Below are 25,700 nucleotides of genomic sequence, written 5' to 3' on the forward strand. Positions count from 1 at the left end.
ATGTTCATTGCAGCACTATCTACAATAGGCAAAACATGGAAACAACCTAGATGTCCATCAACTGAGGAATGGATAACCAAATTATGGTACATACACACAATGGAATACTATGCAACGCTAAAGAATAATGTAGAATCTCCAAAACACCGCATAACGTGGATGAACTTGGAGGGCATTATGCTGAGTGAAATAAGTCAGTCACAAAAGGACAAATATTGTGTAAGTCTGTTACTGTAAAACTTAAGTAAAGGTTTAGCTATTGAAAAAAAAAAAAAAAGACATCAGATGATGTATAGCTCTGGGCAGGTCAGCTGCAAGAGACCTGTTTCAAGTGCTGAAGAGCAAAGATGTCTCCTTGAGGACTAGGGTGTTCCTGACAGAAGCCATGATGTTTTCAATTGCCTCAAATGCCTGTGGGAGCTGGACCACGAATAAGGAAGACCAAAGAAGAATTCATGCTTTTGAGCTGTGGTGTTGGAGTAGAATGCTGAGTACCATGGACTGCTAAAAGGACTAACAAATCTGTCTTGAAGGAAGTGCGGCCAGAAAGCTCCTTGGAGGTGAGAATGGCCAGACTTCATCTCACCTGTTTTGGTCATGTTGTCAGAAGGGACCATTCCCTGGAGAAGGAGGTCATAGTAAAGTGGAGGGTGGACAAAGGAGGGGAAGGCCCTCAATGAGATGGATTGACACAGTGGCTGCGGTGATGGGCTCAAGTATAGCAGGGATCGCAGAGCTGGTGAGGGATTGCAGAGCTGGTGAGGGACCGGGCGGTGTTTCGTTCTGCTGTGCATAGGGTCACTATGAGTCAAAGATGACTCGACAGCACATAACAACAATAATAAGAAACACCATGTGTTTTGGTATTAATTATATTTTTTATGGTAAAATTATATGTAACAAAATATTTGCCATTTTATGTTTTTTTTATATGTATAATTCAGTGAAATTAATTACATTCATCATGTGCATCCACCAACACTGTACAGTTTCCAAGTTTTTCCATCACCCTTGCAGAAACTAAGTGCCCCCTAAGAAATGACTCCCCCTTCCTCTCCTCCCTTCTCAGTAACTACTCTTGAACTTTGGTCTGTATGTATTTGCCTGTTCTGGATATTTCATATAAGATCATGTAACATTTATTCTCTTGTGACAGATTTATTTCACTCAACATAATGTTTTCAAGGTTCATCCATTTTCTATCATATATCATTACTTCATTTCTTTTGTGGCTGTGTAATATTCCATTTTTTTGTGTGTACATACACATATACACACACTTTTTGTTTATCCATTTGTCTGTTGATGAGCATTTAGATTGTTTCCAGCATTTGGCTATTGTGAATAATGCTGCAGTGAACATTGATGTACAAGTATCTGTTTGCTTTCAATCATTTCCCTGTTCTGAGATTATTTGGGTGTATACCTAGGAGGGAAATTGCTGGGCCATATGGTGATTTCGTGTTTAACTTTTTTGAGGAACTGCCAGACTTTTCCACAGTGGCTGTAGTGTTTTAAAATCCCACCAGCAATTGATGCAGGATCCATCCAGTTACTTTTAAATTGTTTTCTTTAAGAAGGACAAGGTTGAAAAGCTAGACTCTGTAAATGGAGTTGAAATGATTTGACCAAAAATAAATGTTCTCTTATTTATCTTGCACAAGTAGTTGATAGTTTCTTTTCAAAATCAAGGCTCTAAAAAGTGATATAGATTAAAATTTTGCAATAGAGAAATGACTTTGATAGAAATGGTTTTGTGACAAATCAGTCATATAGATTTACTTGGTTATAGGAGACACCAAGCTTAATTTCAATGAAACTGTAATAAAGATAATGAATCTGCCAAATGCAGTCTTAATTTTACTACTGTGTTTGCTGTACTAAATCTTAATTGTAGTTTTTTTTGAATAAAAATACTCTTTGAACTGTATATTAGATGACTGATAAGGTAATGCACTAAGTGGAACTGTTTTTTAACAGACTTGTCTTATGGTAAGTAAGTTAACAAAGGTACTTTAAAATAATGTTCCTTAAGACTTTGTTACTTGTTTTTATAGGTGGTCGCAATGGTTATGGTGCAAAACTTTGTAATATTTTCAGTACAAAGTTCACAGTAGAAACGGCTTGCAAAGAATACAAACATAGTTTTAAACAGGTATGATAGAAGTGTATCTTTTTAAAATAATCATGTTTTTATTATTTTTTTTTTCTGAAATGATAGAACCTTAGGTGATTGCAGTGATACCTAGATAACTTTTTTTGTTGTTGTTAAATCATTGAACCAAGTCATCAGAGTGAAAGAGTGAAGAGACATTAGAATGCTTGGGAAATTCAGTATAAACCTGTCTCTTTCTCATTCCTTTAAAACAAAAATACCTTAATTAATGGACTTCCTTTAACATAGTTATATATTAGTGAAAATTACCTGAATGTCACAGTCTCATTGAAATATATGCTCTTAGTATATTTGAAAAATTAATCATGAATTCCTCAAATTCATACTTGTTTTATTCTTACAGGTCTTGGAAAATAGTTTCACATTTTAAGTAAACTAAACTAACTTTTTCAGAAAAAGCATAATGCTGTTTGATTTTGTAAAATAGGATCTTTTATTGACAACCTATAAAATTGTGCACCTTATTTTGCTTGTTTTCAAAATGTGGTTATTATAAAAGTAGTATTTTAAGATTTTTTTCTGTCTTATCAGATAGTTTTAGAATTTGTTTGTTTTGTTATGAGTTGGAAAATGGATATACTTGTGGCAGATGAATTTATTTCGTTAGCTCTCGTAATTATAAATTATAGAATGTAGAAACATAGAAATGTTTTAACTTTTTTTTGAAGACATGGATGAATAATATGATGAAGACTTCAGAGGCCAAAATTAAACATTTTGATGGTGAAGATTACACATGCATAACATTCCAACCAGATCTGTCCAAATTTAAGATGGAAAAACTTGACAAGGATATTGTGGCTCTCATGACCAGAAGAGCCTATGACTTGGCAGGCTCGTGCAAAGGGGTCAAAGTCATGTTTAATGGAAAGAAATTGCCTGTAAGTGCTTTATAAAATAACGTAATACTTTGCCATTTTGTAGGCAGCATATAGTTGAATCTTACTTTTTAAATCTAATCTCACAGTCTCTTTTTAACTGATGTTTAGACCATTTACATTTAAAGTGATAATTGACATACTTAGATTAAAATCTACCATGATGCTGTGTTCTACTTGTATCTGTTCTTTATTATTTTCCCTTATTCTGCCTTCTCTGATTCTAATTGAATTTTTTGATTCCTTTTTAGTATTTTTACTTCCTTTAAAAACATTTTTGTTTTAAAGTTAACAATATAGATTTGCAAATGGTTTGAGTTCACCTTCAAATAATTTTATATTGCTTCATGTTTAGTGACAGAACCTTGTAACAGCATATTCCTAGTTTCTTCTTATCTCTTGTGTCATTGTCATTATATATTGCATCTTTACATATCCTATAATCACCGGAGAAGAAAGAGAAAATGGGGAAGGAGAAATATTTGAAAAAATGACAGAACCTTTTCCAAAACTAGTGACATTATTTTTGTTATTGCTTTAGGCAGCCAGTTATCTTTTAGAGCAATTAAAAATAAGAAAAATGATACTTTACTTTCTTCCATTTTTGTTGCTCCTATTTTTTGATGTACATCTAAGCTTCTGATCATAATAATATTCTTTCTGCCTGAGGATCTTCCTTTAATATTTCTTACAGAGCAGTCTTATAGGGCAGCTCTGCTGGCTATGAATTCCTTCAGTTGTTTGTTTGTCCGAGGAAGTCTTTATTTCTCTTTCACTTTTGAAAGGATATTTGCTATTTTCACTGGATACAGAATTCTGATTTGACACGTCTTTTTCTTTTTCAATAATTAAAAGGTGTTACTCTGTTGTCTTCTTTCTTGTTTAGTTTCTGATGAGGGAAAAAATAAAAACAGTTGCCGTCAAGTCAGTTCTGACTCAGGGCAACCCCATGTGTGATGAGTGGTGTGCTATAATCCTTATCCATGTTCTTCTGTTGGTATAGTGTCCTCTACTCTGCTGTCTGCCTTGAAGATACTCTCTTTGTCTTTAGTTTTTAAAATTTCAGTGTAACATGCCTGAGTGCATATGTGTATTTGTTTTGTAAGAAGAGTTACCCTGCTTTGTGCTCTTTTAGCTTGGATCTGTGGTTTGGAGTCTATCGCTAATGCTGGAAAATATTTGGCCATTATTTCTTCTAATATTTATTCTGCCGATTCTTTTCCTTTTGTGATATTCTAATTATGCATATACTGTATTTTAAAATATTGTCTTATAGTTCTTGGATGCTCTGTTCTGTTTTATTCACTCTTTTTACATTGCTCTACAAGTTCACTGATTATTTCTTCTATTATGTCAAGTCTTCTGATGAGCACATCAAAGTTATTGTTAATTTGTGCTACCATATATTTAATTTCTAGTATTTCTGTTTGATTGTTTCCTAGTTTCCACCTGTCTGCTGAAGATACATATTGTCAACCTTTTTTGTTAAAGCCTTTAACATGTTGTTGTTGTTAAGTGCCGTTGAGTCGTTTCCGACTCATAGCAACCCCATGCACAGCAGAACGAAACACTGCCCGATCCCGCGCCAGCCCCACAATCCATGCTATACTTGAGCCCATCATCACAGCCACCGTATCAATCCATCTCCTTGAAGGCCTCCCCCTCTTTTGTCGACCCTCCACCCTACCAAGCATGACATCCTTCTCCAGGGAATGGTCCCTTCTTACAACATGACCAAAATAGGTGAGACGAAGTCTGGCCATTCTTGCCTCCAAGGAGCATTCTGGCTGCACTTCCTCCAGGACAGATCTGTTAGTTCTTTTAGCAGTCCACGGTACTTTCAGCATTCTTTGCCAGCACCACAACTGAAAAGCATCAACTCTTCTTCGGTCTTCCCTATTCATTGTCCAGCTCTCACATGCATACCAGGCGATTGGAAATATCATGGCTTGTGTCAGGCGCACCTTAGTCCTCAATGAGATATCCTTGCTCCTCAGCACTTGAAACAGTTCCTTCTCAGTTGACTTTCCCAATGCTACACGTCATCTAATGTCCTGACTGCTGCTTCCGTTGGCATAGATTGTAGAACCAAGCAATGTGAATTCCTTGACAACCTCAATCTTCTCTCCATTTATTGTGATGCTGCTCATTGGTCCAGTTGTGAGGATTTTTGTTTTCTTTATGTTGAGATGTAATCCATACTGCAGACTGTATTCTTCAACCTTCATCAGTAGGTGCCTTAAGTCATCCTCACTTTCAGCAAGCAAAGTTGTATCGTCTGCATATCTCAGGTTGTTAATGATTCTTCCTCCAATCCTGATACCATGTTTTTCTTCATATAGTCCAGCTTCTCGGATTATTTGCTCAGCATATAGATTGAATAAGTGTGGAGAAAGGATACAACCCTGACGCACTCCCCTCTTGATTTTAAACCATGTAGTGTTCCCTTGTTCTGTTCGAACGACAGCCTCCTGGTCAAGGTACAGATTCCTCATGAGTACAATCAAGTTCTCGGGAATTCCCATTCTTCTCAATGTTATCCATAATTTGTCATGATCCACACAATCAAATGCCTTTGCATAGCCTTTAACATAGTAATTATTATTTCAAACACTCTATCTGATGTTTACAGGCATATCTGAGTCTAATTCTGATGATTTGTCTTTTCAAAATGTGTTTTGGGTTTTTTTTTTCTTAGTCTTTTGGCATGCCTTTATGTATTTTTATTGAAAATTCAGTTCGTTGTGCAGAATAATAGATACTGAGGCAAACAGGCTGTTAGTGTTTAGTTACGTTCCTGCATGTTTATATGACATCAGGCAGCTTCTGCTCCAGGTAAACAAATGCTCAGGTTCTGTGTCTCATTTAAGATACCTTTTTCTTTTCAGACTTTGGGATGCCCATCTGCCTTGTGATCTTAATTTTTTAAAGAGTCGTGAAAAATCTTTAATTTTTTTTCTTGTTGTGAGAGTGAAAGCTGCTCTACTTGTTTGAACTGAAACTGGAAGTTATCTTTGTTATTTTAAACTTTAACTTTTTGAAAGATTTTGCAATAATTTACCTGTGTAGGAGACCCTTCATATCCTCTCTTTATCAATTATACAGGGAAATGATTCCTTTATAAAGGACAGGGATCAAAGAGTAGAATAAACAAATGCCATATAGATTTTGATCTATGAAATAATATCTGTTGTGAATGAAAGGAAATGTGAAGGTATAATAAGTAAGTACCTGAGGGCTTTTGCCTGGTTGAGTTACTGATAAAAGATTGTTTATTGTTTTTTCAAATCAATAGGTAAATGGATTTCGCAGTTATGTAGATCTTTATGTAAAAGACAAATTGGATGAGACTGGGGTGGCCCTGAAAGTTATTCATGAACTTGCAAATGAAAGATGGGATGTTTGTCTTACTTTGAGTGAAAAAGGATTCCAGCAAATAAGCTTTGTCAATAGTATTGCAACTACAAAAGTGAGTATGCTACTACTTTGTTTCCAGGTGAATAAACAAAAAACCACCACCATCAAAAAAAGAAAAAAAACCACTCAAATCTGTTCTGACTTATGAAAATGAAAGTTATTTTTAATGAAATAGCTGTTTTTTTATTTATTTGAACATCCATAGAGAAAGGAATATATGATTAGTATGTTTACAATTTAATGCATTTAGTTTTATGACATTTAGAATGATAACAAATTACTTACTCTGTGTCTGCTGTTTAGGGTGTAGAAGAGACATTAATAGGAAGTGAGTCTATTTTGGGCCCAGGTGTAGAACATGTTAGCTATTTTACATTTTTCTAAGATACGTGCTTTTGTTGTCTAATATTTTGTTATGGTCAATGGATAAATAAATGATTTCAGATGAGAAGAATTTCTTCTCATCTTAAAATCCCAAAGCCTGCAAAAGAGTGTTCAAATTCCTTAGAATAGTAAATATCATGTCGCACTCTTACTCAAGTTTTAATTTCTTTTTTTTTAACTGCATTGTTTTTTATAATCATTTTCTTAGTCAACAGAAATCTGGTGTCAGTTAAGATTGCATTTTGTTACATGTAATAGGAACTTAATACACAGTGGGTTAAACTTGTAAATGTTGTATTTTTCCTCTCATTAATGAGGATTTGGGGTAGGTATTTCTAGGTGGGTACTGTGATACCACAATGCCATCAGGGACCTGTGCTTTTCCTAGCTTTATTTTCTGCTATACTTAGCATGTGTGTTTTATTCTAATGCCCTCAAGATGTCTCCTGCATCTCTGTGCCTCATTCTGAAGCTCTACGGAGAGAGAGAGAATAAAGAAGGGCAAAAGCATCTGCCAACTAAATCTTTGCCTTTTTTTTTTATCTGGAATACAATAGCTTTCCTGGAAGCTCTACCCAATAGACCTTTGCTAACCTCTCCTTGGCTAGAACTGAGTCAAGTGGCTATCCCTAGCTGCAGGGAAGTCTAGGTTGGTGAACTTTTTAACTGGTCACATTACCAGTTAGAAACAGTTTGAGTTTGTTGGCTATATTTACTTATATGGAGTTGATTAATTGCCTCTTTAGCCAAAAATACCTTATTTTAATCTTAACTCTGCCATTCTGAGACTCATTTTACACCTCTGGAAGGCAGGATTAATAGTATTAAGTTCGTAAAAGTGTTCATAGTATGTAAGTATTCTGTGGAAGATTTTGTAGTCCATATGTTTTTTTCTTTATAGGGTGGACGACACGTTGATTATGTAGTAGATCAAGTTGTTGGTAAACTGATTGAAGTAGTTAAGAAAAAGAACAAAGCTGGGGTGTCAGTGAAACCATTTCAAGTAAGTGTTGGTTTATATATTCTGCTGAATTATTAAATGATACAAGTTCTGATGTTAACCTTTTTGTTTTTGGTTTCTTTTCAACAGGTAAAAAACCATATATGGGTTTTTATTAATTGCCTCATTGAAAATCCAACTTTTGATTCTCAGACTAAGGAAAATATGACTCTGCAACCTAAAAGTTTTGGGTCTAAATGCCAACTGTCAGAAAAATTTTTTAAAGCAGTGAGTAAAAACTTCTATTATTTTTCAGTGTATTGTTATTGAGAGTTGATTTGTACTTTTCTTTTTTAAAATTAAAATGCTTCACTATTAATATTTTATCAAGTTTTTGGTGCAAGTTTGCATAGCAAATTTGGTTTCCATTTGACAATTTCCAAACATACTGTTCAATGACATTATTAACGTTTATCACAATGTGTCAACATTCTCTTTAATTTTATTCAATTTGTTCCTTTTCTAGTAGTCTAGTTATTTGCCCCATTGTCTTCTCTATGCTTTTGAGTAAGTGTTGCCCTTTTGGTCTGATAGTGATGGTTTTTAAGTAGGGCATTGATCTTATTTATGCTCTCTTTTGTGTGCTACTCAGCTGTTTCACTAAAAGTTGATCTCAGGGTATAGGCTTGGTTCTAGATCTAAAAAGTGTCATAGGGCAATAGTCTCAGGGAGTCCTCTGTTCTCTACTGTTTTTGTTTGTGTGGCTTTTTTTTTTTTTTAAATTAGAATTTGAGTTTTGCATATTTTTCTCCCATTCTATCCAGGAGCAACAATTGTGACCTCAGTCAGTCAGTGGTGGTAGTCAGGCACCCTTTAGTTCTGCTGGTCTCAGGGTAGATGAGTTGTGGCTCATGTAGACTTGTTTCTTCTCTGAGCATTTGGTTACCTCATTACTGTTTTGCTCCTGGTGACTGGAGACCAATAGTTATGTCTTAAAAAGCTTCTCACAGGCTTTTAAGACCCTGGACACTACTCACTTCACTGGGATGCAGATTGTGAACTATGTCAAGCCAGTTGACTGAGTTGTCCTATGGGACTGTGGTCCTAAGCATTCAAACTCAAAAGACCAGTGTTTGAAGGTGTTCAGTAATGTCTGAGGAGTATCCGCATTTATGTCCTCAATGACTGTATATGCCTGCACCCACATATTGGTATTACATGTACCTATAGATACTTTTGGGAGCTCTGGTAGCATAGTGGATAAGGCACTTGACTGCTAACCAGAATGCTGGCGGTTCAAACCCACCAGCCACTCCTCGGAAGGCAGATGGGGCAATCTTCTTCCGTAGTGATACTGCCTCAGAAACCCAAGGAGGGGTCACTATGAATCTGGTGTGACTCAACGGTACATAACAACAACAACAACAATAGATACTTTTATCTGTTTTCATCTATGTACACATTTGTAGCTACCTGGCTATCAATTTGCCTGTACCCATCCATATGTACTCAAACACTCATTTTTACTTCGGTTATGCTATGCTCACTACATCATATTAAGTGCCACTTTTCCTATCATCAAATATAGCAAGTTCTCAAAGGTCTAAACTCTACTCCACCTCCTCCCCACCTCTCCCTGGTAAACACCAGTGAACATTGGTCTCTCTCTATGTATGTATTCATGACTTCTTGTAAAAGAGAGATCATACAGTATTTATCCTTATATGCTATTTCACTTAGCATTCATTATGCCCTCCCCGTCTATCCATGTTAAATATGTTTCACAAACTCATCTTTTTTTGCAGTTGCATATTGTTGTGTTGTGTGTATTACCACAATTTGCTTATCTGTCCATTTATTTGCTATTACAAATAGAGCAGTAATGAGCATAGGTTGTCTATATGACAGTCTGTTGTTGTTTTTAGATCTCTAGGGTGTATACCTAAGGATAGGATTACTGGATCATATAGTAGTTCTATTTTTAGTTTACTGAGAAAGCACTGTATTTGTGGTTAGTATTTTCTCCTTTGTCATATTCACTGTGGGTGTAGGCATGCTTATGTAATTTCAAACTAATAGGTTTAATTCTAATAACTTCTAGCGGTAGACTCTTATTTCATAAAATAATGAATTACACTACCAAAAATTAAACCATCGGGAATCATGTAACTAATTGTGCTTTTTTTAAAAAAAAAAAAATCTTTGCATTGGCCCTTACAAAGCTCAGATTTCCCTCCAACAAATGTATGGTCTTTATAGTCCTCCTGGGTTCATCTTTTCTGCTCTTATTTCAAGTACATCTGTTCATATTTACCTCTGTTTTTAAATTTCATTTTACTTTGCACATATTTAACATTTCTGAAACAAGGTGAATGTACAAATAGACAATCTCAAAATTGTAATTGAACCTTGTTTCTTATAGCTTCTTGTAATCTGGCTATTGTATACAATCACAATTTGTCTCAGTTCCCTTGTTCGTTGGCATCATCAGTAAACACAAAATAGCTTTAAGGGCCTTTAAATATGCTAGGCACTGGGAGTATAAAACTATATAAATCTCTCTGTCTGTCTGTCTGTTTCTTTCTCTCTCACACACACACATACACATGCACACACATATTTTGGAAGTTTGTAGTTTAGTTAGGAGAGTACTATGTAATTACCATGGAGATACCATATTTGTCAAATTCCAGTACTCAAATTTCAAAGATAGTTTCTCACAACAACAACAAAAGTTGGTTTTCAGGTTCTAGTGTAGGGCCTATAGACAATGGTACATTTGGATCTATTCATAATGAATTTTTGGTAGAAATTACCATAAGAATGTTTTCTCAAATTTCTGCCTTTATAACAGTTTATCTTATGATGAAGTGATTTAATTTTAGAGTTTAGATTTTTTTTTTTTCAGGTGGGGTAAGTTTAGATTTGTCAAAACAGTTCATGAACTCTTTCCTTCATATCTCAGGCATTCCAGAAAACTGTTGTGTACCTAAAACACAACCACTCAGGATGATGGAAAATAACATATAGGACCTGGAGTTGGAGATGCTTCACTTACTTTTCTTTTGGGGTTTACATTTTGCCACACACTGATACACTTCAGGAAATTGTGTATTATTGAAATCCTGATCACCAAGCTATATAAAAAATTATCACTTTATGAATTTCTGAGTTTCCTGATGATCTTTTCATGTTAGTATTATTGTCATAGAGAATTCAAGACTCACATTTTGTTTTAAGGATATCATAAATGTTAGCGTCTAAATTAGTAAGTTGATGGGTGAATCAGCTTTTATTATGTTAATTTTAACAAAATGAACTAGTAACAAAATCAGTATATATTCCTAATGGACTTTATTACAGTTTAATTTTTCTCATTTGCAACAAAGCCACCTTTTTGTCCCCCCCATGTGTTTATATTTCAGTATAACAGATGATTGTATATAGCTACCTGAGTTACTTTTACTGTCAAGTAAAATTTACTAACATATATCATGACTATTGTAACAGTTACTGTTTTGCACAAGATTCCAGGTATCACATTAATCTCTGTATATTTTAGCTAAAAATGTGAACATCTGGCTTTTTTGTATACTATTATTCTTTGGTTTTTAGGCTTCTAACTGTGGCATTGTAGAAAGTATCCTGAACTGGGTGAAGTTTAAGGCTCAGACTCAGCTGAACAAGAAATGTTCATCAGTCAAGTATAGTAAAATCAAAGGTATTCCTAAACTGGATGATGCTAATGATGCTGGTAAGATTCAGTACTTTTTTTTTTTTTTTTTTACACGATTGTTTAATTTTTTATTCAGTCACAGATTGTTTTATTTGCCACATATTGTTAGACTGCATGATTTTCTGTTTAGGGTATAATTTTGCTCATTGAAATCACCACATATACCACATATTACTAACTTTCAGGGCATAGTAATTCAATACAATATAACTAATATTCAGACTCTACCGGGCATAAAAAGAGCTCTGGTGGCACAGTGCCTAAGGCATTTGACTGCTAACCAGAAGGTTGGTGGTTTAGTCTCACCAGTTGCTTCATGGAGAACGATGGGGCAGTCTACTTCCATAAAGATTTACGACCTTGGAAACCCAATGGGGGTCGCTGTGAGTAAGAATTGGCATGATGGCAGTGGGTTCGGTTTGGTTTGGTACTGGGCATAATGGAAGAAGGCGCTGAGATTCTTAATATCAGCATTGTGATAGTTAATTTTTCTGGCTTAATTTTTCTCATTGTTCAAATAAATTTGGAATATATGTTACTTCATTTTCAATTTCTCTCAGGTGGCAAACATTCCCTGGAATGTACACTGATATTAACAGAGGGAGACTCTGCCAAATCATTGGCTGTGTCTGGATTAGGTGTGATTGGGCGAGACAGATACGGAGTTTTCCCACTCAGGGGTAAAATTCTTAACGTACGGGAAGCTTCTCATAAACAGGTAAGTTATATACCGACATATATATGATAGTACTAATAGTTTTCAATAATTGCTGATTTTTTAAATATAAATTCTGACTGATTTCATGTTACTTCAATGCTATAAAATACTTCTGATACATTTTCTTTTTGCACAGATCATGGAAAATGCAGAAATAAACAATATCATTAAAATAGTTGGTCTACAATACAAGAAAAGTTATGATGATGCAGAATCTCTGAAAACTTTACGCTATGGAAAAATTATGATTATGACTGATCAGGTTGGTTTTCAAGTTGCCACATGTTTACAATTCATATCTTAAAAGATTGCCCTTTTAATATTTGTTTCATGAAACTTGCTCCAAGATAGTATAGGTGAAAGTAATTGTACATCAAGGGATTATAAAAAGCATTGCTAATGGAATTATTTCTGTGAAGTACATTTTATATTATTTAATTTATTGGGTAACAGTCTATAACTTAGTAATTTACAAAATAAAACACAATACATGTGAGAAGAGTAGAACACAGTGTAGTATTACAGGGATGGAAATCTACAAGTAGGGAAAAAAGATGAATTTACAAGTGAGAAAGATGAGTCAATATTTGTACAGTAAATTGGGGATGTACAAAAACAGGGAAGACTTGAATTGTAAAATGGTAGAACTAGAAAATCAAGGAAGAACTAGAAAAGAAAATTGTATGCATCTGTTTGTCTCTATAGTCTCTTAGTAAAAGCATTTGTAGAGAAAATCTTCAACTATAAAAAGCCACCACAGGTATGTGTTGCTTAACATCCATTTAGATAACATCATCTGACCTATACATCTGTGGTCCCATAAGGTTTTTTTTTTTTTTTTTTTTAGAAAAAGGGAGAGAGCAGCTCTCCTTTTGTTTATTATTTACCCGTTAGTGGTTTTAAAGACCCCAAACCCAGACTGTTGGCGGCACGGTACCATGATGGGTGGGATACAGACAGGTGAGGCAAAGGGCATGGCTCTGGGAGTAGACTCTTGAGCTGTGTCTGCCAGGCAGGCTGTGTTGGCTATTCCTGCTGCTCCGGTGGGTGGAACAGAAGAACAAGGGCATTGTCACTCCCTCTCCACTTGCTTCCTCTTCCCTGCTGCCTGCTGTTGGCAGTTTCTCCAGCCTCTGTCAGCAGTGCTAACAGCAGTAGTAGTGGTGACAAGGCCAACTGGAAATGGGCTCTCATAATGCTTTAATACGGTGTTTGCACAACATCCAAATCACTTGATGTCCTGTTTCACAGAACATATCATGGATGTTAAGTGACTCATTCTTGTATATAGTTTTAAGCAGAAATTTTGCAATTTTAATATGAGAAGACACTGATTTGCCTGTACTATAGAGCTTTCCACTTCCCTTGCCTGGTAACTTGGTATTATAGCTATATTTCAATAAAATCTGGGTAAAGTATAAAACCATTATAATAATAATATATTTTGTAACGATAAAACGCTACCTATTATTTATTTGTATTTTAAGAAAAAAATTGTAAAGAATAGGATTTATTGTTTTATATAAAATACAGCTCTCAAATTTGAATGCAGTTTTGCCTCTTTTCCATAATTAAGCATCTTTAAAGTTTGGTTATGTAAGTAATTATATTTCATAAAATTATTATAGCACTGTTTACTAACATTTATTTAGGATCAAGATGGTTCTCATATAAAAGGCCTGCTTATTAATTTCATCCATCACAATTGGCCATCACTTTTGAAGCATGGTTTTCTTGAAGAGTTCATTACTCCTATTGTAAAGGTACTATTTCCATTAATACTTTTATGCTATATTGTCTTAAAGGGTAGCAGAAAAACTAAAAAAAGATCTTTTTTCAATTGATTTAAGGCGAGCAAAAATAAGCAGGAACTTTCCTTCTACAGTATTCCTGAATTTGATGAGTGGAAAAAACATATAGAAAACCAGAAAGCATGGAAAATAAAATACTACAAAGGTTTGTATTTTTAAATACTCCATTTATATCAGTAGTATAAATGTCATACAATCTAAGGAGCTTTGAAAATGTTATAAAAATACTTTAAAGGTTTATCTCTTTTAGACTTCAAAACCAAACTATTGCTGAGTTAAAAATAATTGTTAAGAAAAATTATATAAAAGTAGAGAGGGTGTTATAATGGATCTTGTCACGTACTTGAACAGTAACCATTTCACCGCCAGTCTTGTTTCATCTACACCCGTCTCATCACTAGACTATTGGTTTGAAATAACTCCTAGATGTCATTTTATTTCATCTATAAATGCGTTAGTACCTTATCTCTAAATGAATGAAAAAGAACAATGTGTCTTTAGTATCATTATCATACCTTTCCTTAATGTCATCAAATATGCAGTCAGTATTTATCAAAATTTCTCTGATTGTATTAAAAAGTGAGTGTACGTTAATGGGGGAGGAACAATTTGAAAAAGGAGGGTGAAAATGGTTGTACAGTTTGAAGAATGTGATCAGTGTTACTGAATTGTACATGTAAAAATTTTTAGTGTGTCTTCTGTGTATATTGAAAACGACAACAAAAAATAGAATAAATTATTTAAACAAAAACAAAACACCTTTCTTATGGTAGGTTGGTTTGCATCAGGATCCAAACAAAGTCTACACATTACATTTGTTTTTTAAATCTCTTAATATATGAGTTCTCTTTTTGTATTTTTTTCCTTACAATTCATTTGTTCAAAAAGTTGAGTCATTTTTCCTGTATAATCCGACATTGTGAATTTTGGTGATTGCATGCCTGTGGATTCATTTTATATGTACCATGTGCCTCTGTCCCTGGATTTTCTGTTAACTCATAGTTAAATTGGAGGTTAATTTTTTTTATGTCAAAAACATTTAAGAGGTGATGTTGTATACTTAATGTCAGGAAGCATTACTGCTTGTGTTTTTGTGATGTTAAGATCAATCAGTTAGTATAGGTATTGCCATCCTATAAATGTATTATAAATTTCCTTATCAGCTTTTCACCTGCTGATTTTAAACAGCCATTGATGTCCATAACTCAGTTTTGTTTTTGATATTGTGTAGGGTTGGGTACCAGTACAGCTAAAGAAGCAAAGGAATATTTTGCTGATATGGAAAGACATCGCATCTTATTTAGATATGCTGGTCCTGAAGATGATGCTGCCATTACCTTGGTAATAAAGTTAATTTAAAAATATTTTCAAATACCCATCCTTTGCCCGCTATATCTGTCTTTCTGGTCCTGGTTTTCCATAAGTTTCTTATGAAATTCCCTCACAATTATCCCCCGCTTTCCTAGTTGTTTACCTGAAAGACTTTGATTCAAGTGTATTTTTGATTAAAAACATACTTGGGGTGGGGGCCTTAATTTCCCAGAATTCTATGAGTATGTTGTTGTTATGTGCCATCGAGTCGGACCAGACTCATAGCGACCCCTCCTTGTGTTTCCAAGGCAGTATCACTACGGAAGTAGATTGCCCAACCTTCCTTCCAAGGAGTGGCTGGTGGGTTTGAACCACCAGCCTTCTGGTTAGCAGTCAAGTGCCTTAGGCACTGTGCTATAAGAGCTCCCTTTATGAGTATATATACTTTAAAAGTTAATAGTTATTTACAATATCTAAATTATAATTTTATATTGAAATTCATTTTATTTTTTAATGTGTGAAATCATTACCTGGAATCTTTCAGGCATTCAGTAAGAAGAAGATTGATGACAGAAAAGAATGGTTAACAAATTTTATGGAAGATCGGAGACAGCGTAGGTTACATGGATTACCAGAGGTTAGTCATAATGAGTGGTGATTTGAGGGAAGAAGGAGAAGGAGAGTAAAATTTGTGCAGTAATAATGACAATATTGCTATGTAACTTTTCTCTTAGCAATTTTTATATGGTACAGCGACAAAGCATTTGACTTACAATGATTTCATCAACAAGGAATTGATTCTTTTCTCAAATTCAGACAATGAAAGATCTATACCATCTCTTGTTGATGGTAAGTAGGCTTTTTTTAAAAAATCTAGCTTGTTATTGTATGTTATTGTGTATATTTTATTTAATGTACTTTAAGTCATTCTTATAAATTCTAAAATTTTTTACTTGAAATCTTATGTGGAGAACTGATTTAGAAGACTTTTTAAGTTGCTTTTGAGATCTGTTTTGGCAGGACTGAAATCTTTAGTATTCCTTAATTTGAAACTTTAAACCCTTTTTAAAATTTTTTTCAGGAAAATTAAGGCAAGTCGTTAATGCTTTTGCTCCAGGTTGCAAGAGCTTCTATTAGAAAATTTGCTGAACTTTTAAACTAAAAAGTAAAATGGGACTTTGATAATAAATACTAAGATATTTATAAGAGACTAAAACATCTTTATACCTTGTTACCTGAAACCTATTACTGAGGAATTTAGAAACTGGTCCCTAGTAGAGCATAATTTGGTCTTCTGGTTAGAACTTATTTTCCCACATTTTACACTTTTAGCAAGTTAGTTGATCTTTTTGTTCCTTAGTTTTTCAGGAAATGGCTCTAACCATCCATTAAATTCTGGCTTTTAAGTTCCATCCCTTCTATGAGGTTATCTTTAACAGTGGGCTCTTGGCCCATGATGAAGATGATGATGGGTAGCATTTACTGAAAAGTTTTTAGCTAGTCATCTGCCTGGAGCAATAGGAATAAGTAAGCAGAATGCTTTGGTTCTGTTATTTCATGTGATACTTATGACCAGTAACCAAAAAACAAACTCAGTGCCATCGAGTTGATCCCGACTCATAGCGAACCCTCCTTGGGTATCTGAGGCAGTATCTCTACCAAACTAGATTGCCTAACTTTCCTTCTGAAGAGTGTCTGGTGGGTTTGAACCTCCAGCCTTCTGATTAGCAGTCAGATGCCTTAGGCACTATCCTACCAGAGCTCCCTCTTAATAATCACTGTTGTGCTAATTAGAAACTGAGATTTTCTAATCTGGTAATTTGCTCAGAGTTGCATGTTAAATAGCTACATTGAGAATTGTACCCATATTATTGAGATTCTAAAGCTTCTGTTCTTAACTACCACAGCATGCTACTTCTTTATAAGGATCTCTCTAATTTAGGATGTTCTAATAATATTGTCAGGCTCAGTGATGGTTTGCTGGTATTTTAGTTATAACTGGCATTTTGGTCATGAAAGTGTTGGTTCCACTGGGAGTGTTCTTTAAGACTTAGAAGGACATCTTTCAATTGGTAATTTACTTTTAGAATGGAGAGATGAAGCATAAAAGTGTGTTTGGGTAGGCTTATAGCATTAAGAATTGGCTTCCATTTGTATAATCTCTTCATTATAGAATCTCAAGCAACAATTTTAGTAAATTTTCAAAAGCAAACTATATTTTTGCTTCTGTCTCCTGAATATATAGAACATTGTTGTTACTAAAAGAAACATTACAACCATAACTTGAAGTAGTATTTTAAAAAAAGGGTTGCTCTTTTTAAAAATAGGCTTTAAACCAGGCCAGCGAAAAGTATTATTTACCTGTTTCAAGAGGAATGATAAACGTGAAGTAAAAGTTGCCCAGTTGGCTGGATCAGTTGCTGAGATGTCTGCTTATCATCATGGAGAAGTAAGCATAAAGATTGAAATCAATTGAGAACTACTTATTGGCCTAAGCATAAAGAATTATGATTAAGCACAATAAAGTATTTTTTTTAAAAAGATGACCTCTGAAAATATAAGAATTGAGAGTTTGGATTTTAATAAAAATTAGGACATAGTTAAAGAAGGTTTCAAATACTAATGTTGCATTCTCTCTGCTTCTATTCTGTAGCAAGCATTAATGATGACTATAGTGAATTTGGCTCAGAACTTTGTGGGAAGTAACAACATTAACTTACTTCAGCCTATTGGTCAATTTGGAACTCGTCTTCATGGTGGCAAAGATGCTGCAAGCCCTCGTTACATTTTCACAATGTTAAGGTAACTATTTTCTGAGATACAGTGATACAAAGTTTGGTTTGAAGTTTATTGGAACCAACTAAATGTTTAATAGAATTGTAGCTGTTGAGAGATAAGATTATCTGGTTATTTTGTTCAGATGAGTGTGCCAAATTATTTGATCACAAATGGAATGCAGTCTTTTGATTTTAATTTTTATGAATTATTGGTGAAACCAGTCCTAATGAGTATAAGGATTTTTTCAGATCCAGCTTAACTCTTTAAACTGAAGATAGGATATGTGGTTTATTCAGAGTAATGGGACAACGTTAAAAAAGCTGTTTAGCAGTATAAAGATTTTAGGTAAGTAAGTAAAAGTAAAATAGGGCTTGTTTTATAGTAGACTTGTGCCTGAGAGAAGTATTTGGCAATGACTTTATATGAACTTTTTTGTTCAGCGTATGGAATTAAGCAATAGGTACTGAAAGTACATGCAATGAAAAAATTTTTTAAATGCATTCTTACTGATTTTTTTTTAGAATATAAAATGTGTAATTATATATAAAGTTTTAATTCCCAAAACCATGATTTTTTTTTCCATATTCTTTTTTTTCTATTTCTTAGCTCTTTAGCAAGACTGCTTTTCCCCACCATGGATGACAACCTACTTAAATTCCTTTATGATGATAATCAGCGTGTGGAGCCTGAGTGGTATATTCCTATAATTCCTATGGTTTTAATAAATGGTGCTGAGGGCATTGGTACTGGATGGGCTTGTAAACTACCCAACTATGATGCTAGGGAAATTGTGAACAATGTCAGACGGATGCTAGATGGCTTGGATCCTCACCCCATGGTAATTATTTAGATCTTATTACTTAAATTATTTGACAAATGATAATGTATAAACTACAAAGTGAGTCACTTTAGAAAAGTAATGGAGCCATTTTCATCATAGAGCATACTGTAGAGAACAAAGACCTTGTTGGTGTATAATTGATATGTGTTTTACAGTAAAAAATACAGGCTTTGGAAAAGCCTGGAGGTAAGGTTTATGAGAAGAAACTGTTTATTAAAATTTAAAAATAACCCATAGTCCAGGCTTTCAAATCTCTTGAGTTATACATAGCATAATAATTGTAGGACCCTATCATATATAACTTTTGTTTTTGTTCTTAAACTACAAAATCTTAATAGAGTTGTAAGGATGCATAAGATAAAAACATTTTATACAAAATATGAAAGTGTAGCCCCATTTCTTCTTATTTTTTTTTTAATCTTTCCCTTTTTCTTAACATTACTAACTGGGTTGCTTCCTCCCCTACAGTAACCCCAAAAGAGAAAGGAGAAAAAAAAAAAAGGAAAAAAAAACTCTTGACAAAGTATCTTTCTTTCTCCCACATGATTTAAAATTATCTGGGAATAGTCTCTTATTATGATACATTAAAACAGAAGTGCATTTTGATTTTATATATGTGTGTGTGTGTGTGTGTGTGTGTGTGTGTGTGTGTGTATGCATATAAAAGCTCATTATAGAAAACATAAATAAGTGAAAAGAAAAAAACATTTCCATAAAGCCACCATATAGAAGCCTTTAACATTTTGATATATTTGTCTCCCAGCTTTATTTTAAAATAGAAATTATTAAGAACATGACTTATAATCCTTTTTTTAAAAAAATACTTTAAAGTATTTCCAAGTACTTCTAACAGGGGCATCAAATTAACTTTTTTTAACGACTACAACATTGTATTGAAATTGGATATAATTTAGATGTTTATTAAGTCAGTATATCGATGAAAACATACTTTTTGAATGCCTATCATTGTGTTTAGGAGCTCTGGTAGCAGAGTGCCTATGGCACTTGACTACTAACCAGAAGGCTGGCGGTTCAAACCCACCAGCCACTCATCGGAAGGAAGGTTGAACAATCTACTTCCGTAATGATACTGCCTCGGAAACCACAAGGAGGGGTCGTTATGAGTCTGGGCCAACTCGATGGCACATAACAACAAGAATATCATTGTGTTTAACACAACTCATAGCGACCCCTCCTTGGGTTTCCGAGGCAGCATCACTACAGAAGTAGGATTGCCCAGCCTTTCTTCCGAGGAGTGGCCGGTGGGTTTGAACCGCCAAGCCTTCTGGTTAGCAGTCAAGTGCCTTAGGCACTATGCTACCAGAGCTCCTAGTGTTAATGGGAAGTATGAATTTTAGAAGAGGGAGAGATTACTTGTAATTAGAGTGGAAAGGATGAGTAAGACCTATACAGATGAATAGGATGTGACTGACTATGTGCCAGGATTGGCAGGTACAGTGAGTGACAGATTATTTGAGGAAAATGTGGAAGAAGAGTTGTGTTTCTGAAAAGCATATCAATGGAGAAATTATAGAAAGATTGGGGTCCAGACTCCAGGAGACATTCAACGCAAGTCTCAAGAAGTTTGAATTCAAAAAATCAAGGGAAGAAGGGAGGTATGAGGTTAATAGGCTAAAATATAATAATGTTCCATGAAAACTAAGAAAATTTTTTGAGATTTGGGTATGTTCAGATTATATTAACAGAAACAGTGAATTCCAGATTAGTGATCATTTGGAGAGGGGCTATTAAGGATTAGAAGTTTAGCTTCAGTCATGCTAATTGCTCCATATCAGTAGATCATGACCTAACTGGCATTCAGATGTGTGCTACAGGCACTCAAGAGAGAAGCCAGAATTTTAAGTTATTTTAATTTTTCTCTGCAGCTTCCGAACTACAAAAACTTTAAAGGGACAATTCAAGAACTTGGTCAAAACCAATATGCAGTCAGTGGTGAAATATTTGTGGTGGATAGAAACACAGTAGAGATTACAGAGCTTCCAGTTAGAACTTGGACACAGGTTAGTATAAATATGGGGAGGTCATAGCGTTAAGCCGTTCTTTTGATAAAAATATGGATTTCACCGTAATTTATCTAAGACTATGTTTCAAAATTCCTGTATACATCTTTGACCCTTTCAATTGAATTTATGCTTTGAATATGAAAATAGTAATTTTAAAATATTTTAAATTTATTTAAATGAAGTAGAAAGGCCCCTGCACGACGTTAATGGTTCGCACTCAACTATTAAGTCTGGTGGTGCAAACCATCCAGCAGCACTGCAGAAGAAAGGTCTGGTGATCTGCTTCTGTGAAGATTATGGCCAAAAAGACCCCCATGAGTCAGTTCTACTCTGTTACACATGTGGTTGCCACGAGTTGGAGTTAATTCAATGGGTACAGGTTGGTTTGCTTAAATAATATAGAATGACTTAAGCTAGGTGAATGCCTTTATTGGAGACTATTTTCTTTGTATTTATTTTTAAATGAAGAGAAGAATAGTGTGTAAGTTATACCTGACTTTTGTTTGGAATTCTTATAAATATAGTCAATAAGTTTGTGTGAATTTAGTATCCATTGTTTAAAAACCTGATAGCAAAATGTCATCTCTTGTCAGCTTCATAATCATCTTCTTATACTCCTACCTTTTTTCTTCACCTTTATAGTCAGAACAGAGCAGAACCATTACCTTATTTTGCCTCCTTCTCTCAACATTGAGATCTCTATATATTACCTTCTCGACTGACTGGGCAAGGAGTGATGCTGGCACAGTGGTCAGACACTCGGCTGCTAACCGATAGGTCGGCAGTTTGAACCCACCAGCCTCAGGCAATCTGCTTCCATAAAGGTGGTTGTTGGTATGTGCCTCAGACCTGACTCATAGAGATCCCTCTTTGGGTTTCTGAGATGGTATCTCTACGGAAGTAGATTGCCCAACCTTCCTTCCGAGGAGTGGCTTGTGGGTTTGAATCATCAGCCTTCTGCCTTGGAAACTTATGGTGCAGTTCTGCTCTGTCCTGTAGGGGTCACTAAGGAGCTCTGGTGGCCTACTGCCTAAGGCATTTGACTGCTAACCAGAAGGTTGGTGGTTCATATCCACAGCTACTCCTCAGAAGGAAGACTAGGCAATCCACTTCCATAGAGATACTGCCTCGGAATGGTTTGGAATCAACTCTATGGCAAAGAGTTTGTTTTTCTGGGGGGGTTTAGTGACTGGACAGGGGATGATGGTAGAGATGGAGATCCCCCCTCCCCTCCATATACACACACACAGGAGTTGAGAATTTAGAAAAAGTTGTATGACATGTACTATGAGAGCATGAAAGTATATCATGGAAAAAATAACTTGGTTTAAAATCTTTTATAGGTATACAAAGAACAGGTTTTAGAACCTATGCTAAATGGGACAGACAAGACACCAGCATTAATTTCTGATTATAAAGAATATCATACTGATACAACTGTGAAATTTGTGGTGAAAATGACTGAAGAAAAACTTGCACAAGCAGAAGCTGCTGGATTGCACAAAGTTTTTAAACTTCAAACTACTCTTACTTGTAATTCAATGGTAATTTACTACTAGTTTGACTTGTATCACATGGTGTATATTGGATTGTTGTAATTGGTTTCATGATGGGAGTAACTATATATTCAGGAAGCTTGAATGCATTTTTTTCTTTGAAACGTTAGAGATTAGCATCAGACTTAAGTTCATGCAGAAAATGTTTATTAACTGTATATTTGCTGAAGAATTTAAAGAAATTTCCTCTATTATCAGTCCTCTGCCCTTATTCTTAACTTTGTGTTTATGTATCTGGACTTGAACATAGAGGACACACATATCCTCACATATACCGGCTAAAAATGTTGAGACTGTTGTAAGATTTTCATATGCATTGTACCCATCTCTTACTCCATTAATTACGGAGCATATATCTCCTCACAGTTCTAATCTGCTTTACTAAGCTTGTATGTTTGTGTTAATATATAGTTGGGTAGGAAGATAGAATGTGGGTGTGTGTGACTACTCAACTTCCATGCAATAGTAGCTTTTAGGTTTAAAAAAGAGTAACAGAAACAAATGAAGCAATAACACACTGGCTGAAAAAAAGTACCATAATCTGCTAACAAAGACTTAATGAGAGAAGGAGAAAAAGAAGTAAAATTTTTAAAAAATTTATGGAAATTTGAATGAGTAAGCTATAGAAATGGAATTTTTAAAAAGACAGGCAAATGCAAATACATTAAGTATATACGGGAGGGAGAACTTTATATTGAACATTTTTAAGCTTAGATAATAGGAATATATAAGTTATGTATATGAAAAAAAATTTTCTTAGTTGATTTTGTAACCATTTTAATGAACTTAAGTTTTTAAGAACCTATTTTTGTCTCTCAAAATTATTCTTATTTTAAATATTGTCATGATTTTTGAGAATGTAGATTTTTGTAGTCATTGAACACATGTTTACAGAACTATGCTTAATATTACTTTTAGGCATAGTATCTGCTCATAAAATTTTATTGTGGTTATTTTATATATTATAGATGGCATATAAATTAAAATACAATACAGGTTTATGTAATCTATACACAATTTGCTTTTTATTTAGGTACTCTTTGATCATATGGGATGTCTAAAGAAATATGAGACTGTGCAAGATATCTTGAAAGAATTCTTTGATTTACGATTAAGTTATTATGGTTTACGGAAGGAGTGGCTTGTGGGAATGTTGGGAGCTGAATCTGCAAAGCTTAACAATCAAGCCCGTTTCATTTTAGAGAAGATACAAGGGAAAATTACTATAGGTAAGATGCAACCTTTAAAAACTTGGATATTAGTTAAAATGGGAAAAAAATCTTTATTAATAGAAAACTTTTTTTTTTGTCAGTAGAATATAAACAAATACAAGTTGAATCTCTTTTCTTGATCCTAACTTTATTTTTCCCTCACATAGAGAATAGGTCAAAGAAAGATTTGATTCAAATGTTAGTCCAGAGAGGTTATGAATCTGACCCAGTGAAAGCCTGGAAAGAAGCACAAGAAAAGGTAATCATTTGCAGAAAAAGACATTCAGAGAAGCTTTTACAAGCAACTTCCAAAACAAACAAAAAACCCTACCCCTAAATTTTAAATTTAGTACTGCTAAAGGTGCTGAGTTGTCTGTCTTGGAGACTGAAGTCTTCTGTTTATCCACAGAACAGATACAGTACAGGAATTTGCAGTGCACACCCATCACAAAGCACTTTGCCAGTGTGACTCAACCAGGGCCTGGAGAAATGACTCCAGGTGTGAGAAGGTAGCTCAGTCTCTTTGGCCTTTTTTCTGAGCCTGCCATTAAAGGGTGTCAGTCATGGTGGTGGTTTTTGTGAGGTGCATGTATGCTATCTGGGAATCAGACTAGTAGCACGTAAAGTCATTCCACGCTCTTCAGTCTGTGGTCACAATATGGCATCTAGTCACTACTTACTGGATCTTGTTTTGGTTTGCACTGGGAAGACTATAGACAAAATCATCATTATTATGCTTGTATCAAGCACCAAGTATGTGTTCTGCCCCTTGCTTAAAACTTTGGCCAGAGATTTACACCTTAGGACTTCAGATTAAAAGTCTGACATGTTATTGATTAAATTGTCCATTTCAGACCATAAAGTAGTAAAACTGAGTGAATAGAATATTGACACTTTGAAATTACTTTCAAATGACATTAGTTTTTTGCTTTTGTATGTAATTGAAAGAAAAATTTTGAAATGTAATATTGTGATTGAAAACAAATGTAGAGAAAGAAAATTTGATTTTTTTAATATGGAGGGTTTTTAGATATGATAAATGATAAAATTAGCATCTGTAAAAAATATATTTATGATTATATGACATGAGTTCTTAACCATAATATTTTCATCATATTACATTGAAATGTTGCTTTTGTTTCCATTATTCAAACTGTTTTCTAATTTTGAAGATAGAATGCCATATATTAAGACAAAAAGTAGAATAAATTATGTAGTGCAGCACTTACATATTCAGATAAATAGGTTTATTCATTTAATTGAGAATGGCATAGGAAAAGGTGAACATTCAGAATTAAGATGATCCAAGTACTTTGTTTTCCTCTCATCATGTTTTAGTATAGTCTTAAATCCCAAATTGTTGTTTAGATACTAGTTACTTTTGTGAATCACTATTGATTTAAACTATAATTTCAAAACTAACTAATAAGCTAATGAATTTGATGCTTAGTTTTTAAAAGATAAGTATCTCTTAAGGTTTCAGAGATATCTTTTATCTTTCTCGAGGAAATAAGACTTCATGGGTAAAACCTAGTGCTTGATTTCCTCTAACTATATTGACACCGATAAAATTTTCTAAGTATTTTGGCAATGTGTACACTTTGGAAATTTGAGGAATAAAGAGGGATGTTCTCACAAGGAAGTTATTATAGATGGTTGGTGGTACACAATACAAACAAACAAACAAAAAAACAAACTTGCTGTTGTTGAGTTGATTCTGACTCATAACTACCTCTCCTTGGGTTTCTGAGGCAGTATCTCTATGGAAGTATATTGACTAGTCTTCCTTCCAAGGGGGTGGCTGGTGGTTTGAACCGCAAGCCTTCTGGTTAGCAGTCAGATGTGTCAGGCACTACGCCACCAGAGAGGTATAAATACAAAGCAGATAATTAGGAAGATTTTTCTTTTTTTTTTTTTTT

General features: G+C 34.4%; 1 protein-coding gene across 1 annotated transcript in view; it reads left to right on the forward strand.

Annotated features, from left to right (window-relative positions):
• Positions 1-25,700, forward strand: part of TOP2B (DNA topoisomerase II beta) — a 90,405-nt gene that overhangs the window by 30,932 nt on the left and 33,773 nt on the right. The window contains exons 5-24 of the mRNA XM_007936408.2: positions 2,058-2,155; positions 2,845-3,057; positions 6,350-6,523; positions 7,757-7,858; positions 7,946-8,083; positions 11,411-11,549; positions 12,092-12,249; positions 12,386-12,511; positions 13,902-14,012; positions 14,100-14,205; positions 15,292-15,401; positions 15,916-16,008; positions 16,106-16,220; positions 17,699-17,820; positions 18,025-18,173; positions 18,756-18,987; positions 20,877-21,011; positions 22,358-22,558; positions 23,604-23,799; positions 23,949-24,040. Of these exons, the coding sequence (XP_007934599.2) occupies positions 2,058-2,155; positions 2,845-3,057; positions 6,350-6,523; positions 7,757-7,858; positions 7,946-8,083; positions 11,411-11,549; positions 12,092-12,249; positions 12,386-12,511; positions 13,902-14,012; positions 14,100-14,205; positions 15,292-15,401; positions 15,916-16,008; positions 16,106-16,220; positions 17,699-17,820; positions 18,025-18,173; positions 18,756-18,987; positions 20,877-21,011; positions 22,358-22,558; positions 23,604-23,799; positions 23,949-24,040 (2,810 nt within the window). The remainder of the gene's footprint in view (positions 1-2,057; positions 2,156-2,844; positions 3,058-6,349; positions 6,524-7,756; positions 7,859-7,945; positions 8,084-11,410; positions 11,550-12,091; positions 12,250-12,385; positions 12,512-13,901; positions 14,013-14,099; positions 14,206-15,291; positions 15,402-15,915; positions 16,009-16,105; positions 16,221-17,698; positions 17,821-18,024; positions 18,174-18,755; positions 18,988-20,876; positions 21,012-22,357; positions 22,559-23,603; positions 23,800-23,948; positions 24,041-25,700) is intronic.

The sequence above is a fragment of the Orycteropus afer genome, unplaced genomic scaffold (genome assembly GCF_000298275.1).
Source record: "Orycteropus afer afer isolate SDZICR_OR568_19922 unplaced genomic scaffold, OryAfe1.0 scaffold00003, whole genome shotgun sequence".
NCBI classification, from domain to species: domain Eukaryota; kingdom Metazoa; phylum Chordata; class Mammalia; order Tubulidentata; family Orycteropodidae; genus Orycteropus; species Orycteropus afer.